Genomic DNA, 7,021 nt, shown 5'->3' with positions numbered 1-7,021 from the left:
CGCGCTCAATGGAATTGCCATCATCGTCATCATATGTATTTCGAAAAAGGAGTGTACAAAATACAAGTTGCTGTCTTCTGAAGATGTGAGAAATGCGAAACAAATATGCAAATCAAAAGATATCCTAAGCGAGCGTGAAAGGCTTCACAAGATAAAAGTTTGAAGTCATGCAGGCAAAACATTCTTACATTTTTCTACAAAAGTGACATTGATTCATATATGCATTCTGACAGCGGGCGCATCACTTTAATCCAAGGAAGAAAGGAAGGAAGGCAGTCAGGCAGGCAGGCCTGTGTTTAGTGCACGCGCACAAAATAAAAAAAGTATTGACTATTTTGTATTAGACAGAATATCATTTGTAAGATTTAGTTTGAGAGGCCAAAATATGAGAACGAAATATTGTTGAAGAACGAATGTTTGAATTTCCAAATGATGCGCTTCTGATTTGAAAGACTCTCGCCAATGTGCTTTTGCTTTGCCGCACATTTGGAGGACATTCACAGTTGCGGGGGGAGAAGAGCTAGGCGCAAAAAAGAAGAGAGGCAAATTGTGACCTACTTTTTTTTGTCATTCATCGAAAACATTCACTTGGACCTCAATGCGCCATATCGATCGCGCGGCTAGCTGCTCAAGAGAGCGAGCGTGCAAGGTGATGGCGGCGGCGGCATGTGCCTTTTCTAAATCCATTTCATTTTGATGGACTTGTCCAATTATATCGGTGTGCGTCAAATAATTGGAACTTACATATATTTAAACGACGCACACACACAAACTGCTATTTGTGAGTGACAGGTCGGCATGCAAATGAAATGTACGTACGTGAGTCACGTGCTGCGGCTGGGTTCTTGCCCGTCCGAACATGACCCGATTTGGGGGCGATGACGTCACGCGGAGGCACAAGGGGTCTGGAGAGCAGTAAAGTCCTTCACTCGAGTCCGCGTCCCGCCGCGCGACGCACCGCCTCCTCTTCCTCCTCCTCCTCCTCCTCTTCTTCATCATCATCTTCCTTGGCGCTCTTCTGCCCCCGCCGCCGCCGCCGCCTCCTGCTGCTGCTGCCGTTTCTGCTACAGCTGCGGCTGCTGCTGCTCTAGGTCAATAGCAGCGAGGAGAACCGCGGCGATCGGCTCAGGTTCCGCTGGTGGCGCGCGTGCTAACGATCCGAGCGAGCGAGCTGGGGTCCCGGCTCTCCGCACGCCACTATCGAGCGCCAATAAGCGGGTGCAGGGTGGGGGGGTGACGGGGGGTGGGGCGGGGCGGGGTGGGGGTCTGCTCGAACCCCGGTCGGCTGAAAGGCCTGTCGACGATGGTGATGACCCTCCCGGCGGGCCGCTGAGTGACGACGCTCGGCTCCCCCTCGAGCGGCGCTCCATGGACGCGCGCCGGCGCGGCATGCCGGGCGCGCCGCCGGCCGTCGCGGGCCAGCAGGCCACGACGCCGGCCTCCTCCTCTTCCTCCTCCTCCTCCTCTTCTTCTTCCTCGGCGCACGCCAAATCCTTGGCCTTCTCCATCGAGCGGATCATGGCTCGGACGCCCGAACCCAGGGCGGTGCCGCTGCCCGGCTGGTTCCGGCCGGCTCCGGCGAGGCTGCCCGACGTGTGCCCGTCATCGCTGCACTGTATGATCCCGCTGGTTCCGTTCGGTTACGCGGAGCAGCACCGGCTCGCCCTCCACCAAGGCTGCCCGGGGGCGGGGGCGGGGGCGGCGGCGCTGGCCGCGGACGTCCCCCCGGCAGCGACGGACCTGCTCGGGTTCGGACTCAACTACGCCGGCCGGCAGGATGAGCCCGCCCGGAATCTGCCGGACGGCAGCCATTACAAACTTTTCCGGCCCCGCGTGGTGACCCAGTCGGCGTTCCCGTCACGAGGTACCGTGTGCTACCTCAACTGCAGCGGCGGCGCGGGCGGCGGTGCCGGGGACGCCGGTCCGGCGGGGCTCCTCAACCTGCACCCGATGGCCTCGTACCTGCTGTCCGGCCGGCACAAAGCGGGCCCGCTTCCCTACCAAGCTGCGCAGAACCACCTGCAGAGCCTCATCAAGGAGCGCGACTTTGGGGAGAAGATTCTCAAGAGCTCGTCGTCGTCCTCGGCGGCGGCGGCGGCGGCGAGACTTGCTGGAGGAAAACCCAAAGTGTTCACCTGCGAAGTCTGCGGAAAGGTAAGTTACGTCACTGCACGCCAGCACGTTAGCAATAATATTCTAATTTCGAAAATATGTTGTGTCTATTTAGTTCGTAACGAATTGGATTAAAAAAAAGAAAAAAAAGAAAAGACAATTCGATTCTTGTGCTCGTGCATATACACAATTAAGCATGGCCCATCTACAAAACAAAATTGCGACATCGAAATTCTTTTGGAGACAAGTTTTATTAAAAAAAAAAAAAAAAAAGCCGCATCGAGAGTGTCTAACCCACGTTTGAAAATATCTTTCATGTGTGCACACTTCTAAAATTGGCCTAAAAAGAAGTTTGTAATTTAAATAAGACAAACATTGATTTGGTGTAAATGAACATTTTTCTGCTTTTTAGAAGAATCACGCCAAACACTAAATACATTTGGACATGTTTTGAGAATGTTTGACCTGTTTAAAAATGTCAGACGTGTTTCTTTAAACTGTCCAAAATGACCTCTTTTTTTTTACACGTCGATTTATTTATTTCAAAAGGGACATGCTGAAATAATTGGACTGATCTGTCAAATAATTATATTGTTCCAAAGTGTCAATCGGGATTAGGTTCATCTTGTTTTTTCTTTTTCAATTAATTCTCTGGTTCTTCTATATCAAACAATTTGGTTTATTTACCTCGGTACCTTAGGTAAATAAACCTAAAACAAATTGTTTTATAATTAATATAGAAGAACCAGAGAATTAATATTTCATTGAATGTAACATGCACATTTTTGCTCCTCTTATTTATTGTGTTATTTGTTTATTTATGATTTATTCACCACTCTTATTTAATCATTGTTTGTCCCTTGCCTCTTGTTTTTATTTTTTTTTGTGTGTTGTTTACTTGTATGTATATTGTGTACTATGTCTTGTCACCGTGGGAACGTTATTTCGATTTCTTTGTGCATGTGAAGAAATTGACAATAAAGCAGACTTTGAATTTTTGACTTTGCATGTGAACTATATTTCAATATCCAGTTATGTTTCATTTGTAATTTAATTAATGTAATTTGTGATTTTTTAAAATAGTACATTCTAAAAAAATCAACTATTTCGTCATGTGTGAATATTTTTTGTTGAATGCATAAAATATTGAATTTGATTTCTTTTCCAACGCTTTGAAATGTGTCCGATGTGATTTTGAAGATGCGCGACTCGGGAAAATGTGCTGATTTTAACATGGCAAGGTGGCCCGCAAGTTTTTCAAAAATGATTTTTTGGACATGCATGTTTCAATTGGTGAATTCCGATCGTCCGATCGTTTGAAATGGGCCTGCTCGTCCGCCGCGCATGTGCGAGCAGGACGAGGAGGAGGAGGGGGAATGAATTAAATAAAAGTGCAAAAACAACAACAACAAAAAATGTTCTCGTGTGTTTCAGGTGTTCAACGCGCACTACAACCTGACTCGCCACATGCCCGTGCACACGGGCGCGCGCCCGTTTGTCTGCAAAGTCTGCGGAAAAGGTTTCAGGCAGGCCAGCACACTCTGCAGGCACAAGATTATACACACTCAGGTAAAGCGCGCGCGCGCACGCACGCACGCACACGCGCCTTGTGTTATTTGTGAAAGTTAGGTTTTTGGAATCGAATAAAATAACATCTAGCACATATTTCTGCGCGGTCGGATTTGCATTTCGTTCATACTCTCATTTTCTGCAAGATTTTTCATTCAGTGAACAAATGCTTTATTTCGGATTCATACTGTATTAAAAAGATAGTCCTCAATTGATGTCATAACGAGTACTTGGGAGCGTGCACTCACGGGCGAACCCACATCATAGCATGACTTTCATCATTTTTGTTTTGTTTTATTTTGAAAAGGCTCTCTCGCGCGCAGGAAAAGCCTCGGGAAAGTTGCTTTGGCGCAAATCTGTGCAAATGTGCGAACCTGCGCCGGTGTGAGTTAGTTTGTTGTTGTTGTTTTGGTTGGGTGCAGGAAAAGCCTCACAAGTGCAGCCAGTGCGGCAAAGCGTTCAACCGCAGCTCGACGCTCAACACGCACACGCGCATCCACGCCGGCTACAAACCTTTCGTCTGCGAGTTCTGCGGCAAAGGATTCCACCAGAAAGGTGAGCCAGCCAGCGAGCCAGCGAGCGAGCCAGCGAGCCAGCGAGCGAGCCCTGCAGCGGCTTTCTTAATTGCATCAGTCGTCCAAATTAAGAAAACCGTGAACATAAGACAACATCGGATTTAACTCACAATATGAGTGAATTCTTTCTTCTGTGATCATCAAGTAAATAGTATTGAAATGTTGTTCAAATATTTAAAGTCACCAATATAAAATCAATAATAGTCAATTGACATTTTATCTTCCATCATTTGCAAATCAATGTATATTTTCAACATACTCAAGTACATCGTTTAATATACATCATATGGCTGTTTTCACAAATTTGGGCGTCCATAGGTTTTTAAACATTTGATTTTTCTAGAAACAGTTTTGTATTGGCAACAAACGTTTGACGGATAACTAATTAAAAAAATACAACGGAAAGGAAGGAATAAATAAATAAATAAATAAATAAATAAATAAATAAATAAATAAATAAATGTTCAGAAAGTGGATGGATGTTTGAGCGACTTTCCGGCTCCCCCCAGTCATGAATGTAAATGAAGTCATTTTGTAGATGAACTTCTGACTTCCCAAAATAATTGTATTGTGCGTGGTCAAATATTAGCGGCACAAGCACGTTGGAAATAAACATCGACTCGTTATTTTTGCGCATATATGTGAGTATTATTTATTGCAAGGCACTCAAGGAGGCGTTGCGCTGTCGCCGTGGTAACTACAGCATCCTCTTTCTTTTACAATTAAGGGATGGCGTGACCGACCGCTCATTTTTGAGCTGAACCTTCTTTCTTGACTTTTCAGTATCAAAGTAACCACAAAACAAACGGCAATCATAATAATAGTAATAACTTATTAGCTTATTATTATTATTACTACTACTACTCACAATGACAACATGCTAGGTGTAATTACCCCTTGAATTGACATAAAAGATACAGCTGAGAGACCATTTAATACTTGAGTCATTTCGTCTGTGTGGAATGACTAATATTAGTACCGTAGTGATGAGCTGAGAGAGGAGTTGAGACGTCCCGATGAAGACTACATCCGTTTCACTGTCTTATACTGCCCCCAGGTGGCCATTGAGATGTTTGCACATTTGCGGACCTTGGTGAATGTTTCTGCATTTTCTGCCTGAGAAATAATGTTAGAAATAATTTCCTGTTTTTCAATAAAGTGATAGAAAACAAATGGAGCCATTGCCATTTGCTGTCCATTGACGTGCGTGTGGCGCCCCCGCAGGCAATTACAAGAATCACAAGCTGACGCACAGCGGCGAGAAGCAGTTCAAGTGTTCCATCTGCAGCAAAGCCTTCCACCAAGTCTACAACCTCACCTTCCATATGCACACGCACAACGACAAGAAGCCCTTCACCTGCCCCACCTGCGGCAAAGGCTTCTGCCGAAACTTCGACCTCAAGAAGCACGTCCGCAAGCTGCACGAGCACGCCGCCATGGCTATCCAGCGGGCCGCTGCCTCGCCGCCGCCTGTGGCGACGCAGCGGCCCTGAGCCCCGGACGCGGGCCGCTCGCCGCTCGCCGCTCGCCAATCAAAACCACAGAAAGGCATCGGACCGACCGCGTCTGTTCCACCATATAGAAAGATTCATCCTTCAGAGGCCCATCGTCTTCTTTCAAACAGTTTTAATCACAATAGTGTGCCAACATCTAGTGGCCGACGGTGGAACTACAGTCATCATGAACAGAAGAAAATGGAGGTGTAATTAGACCACCTCTCCCCCCAAAAAATGTTAAGAAATCATTTTAAAAAAAGCAAACCAGTCACTTTTTGTTCCCAATTGCCAAATGCCCAGAATGCATGACACTCGGCGTGACCACGCCCACTTCCTGGTGCTTTTTTTTTTTTTTTTTTTAACTGGCCAGTATTGATTACCCTTGCATCGAACCTTTTGCATCAGCAGACGTCTTTGGCTGACAGGCGCTTGAGTGAGTGACAAGAAACTATTACCTGAAAACAGGCAGATATTCGAATAGATGACTTCCCACTGCTGAGGTGAATTTCCACCTCAAGTCCCAGAAAAACTCAAGTACTTGGTTACTGTTTTCTAGTTTAGACAAGGTTCCTACCAGAGCCCAGCCCAAAGCTCCTTGGATCTATCAAAGGTACTCTCCTGTCGTATCGTCTTCTTTTGACCCCTGACCAAAAAAAAATAAAAATCAATGCATTTGCAACTTTTTAGTTCTCGCCGGTACTTGAAAGTGTCCTCTCCCTCTTTTTCCCGAAAAAGTGTCTGGACTGATGGATTGTGTTTTGTTTGAATTGTTCAATTCAATAAATGTCTTTGTTGTTATTCACCACGATCGATCTTGATGCTTACTAAGTGTCACTTTAAGCTAAACATATATTTGATGAATTCAAATATTCTGTATTGTTAAGTCACATTTTGGGATTGAAAAAAAAAGTCCAACTCAATGATGAAATGAGCAAGTTCTGACTTGATGTAAATGCTGATGCATTTCCCCTTCGACGACTGTCACGGAAGCACGTCGGTCGGTTCGTACCACGGTGAGCGAGTTAACTAGTCTTGGCGACTCCGAACTGCCACAGTCAAGTGATTCAAAGAGAGATTGAACGGCTCGGCTCGGCTCGGCTCGTCAGTCATCTTTCGTCATGTTTGCTTTTGGGTACTTGGTTCGGTCGGGTGCTGTGACGTCCAGGTTGCCAACTATCGCTTGCTCTCCCTTTCGGCGCGTCGTTTTGCAATTTCGCAACGCGCGACGGCACGGCTGGTTGTTTTCGTGCTGCAGCCTACTTGCTAAGC

At 46.2% G+C, this 7,021-nt stretch overlaps 1 protein-coding gene across 1 annotated transcript; it reads left to right on the top strand.

Moving 5' to 3' along the window:
• The first annotated feature begins 1,368 nt into the window (after positions 1-1,368).
• On the top strand, positions 1,369-5,749 carry fezf1 (FEZ family zinc finger 1). The gene is made up of 4 exons (XM_061282661.1): positions 1,369-2,154; positions 3,547-3,681; positions 4,104-4,236; positions 5,481-5,749. Exons 1-4 carry the CDS (start codon positions 1,369-1,371, stop codon positions 5,747-5,749), a joined length of 1,323 nt encoding a protein of 440 aa, XP_061138645.1.
• Positions 5,750-7,021: the final 1,272 nt, after the last annotated feature.

The sequence above is a fragment of the Syngnathus typhle genome, linkage group LG7 (genome assembly GCF_033458585.1).
Source record: "Syngnathus typhle isolate RoL2023-S1 ecotype Sweden linkage group LG7, RoL_Styp_1.0, whole genome shotgun sequence".
NCBI lineage: Eukaryota > Metazoa > Chordata > Actinopteri > Syngnathiformes > Syngnathidae > Syngnathus > Syngnathus typhle.
Note: the sequence above shows the minus strand (reverse complement) of the source record. Positions and strands in the feature narration are given on the sequence as shown.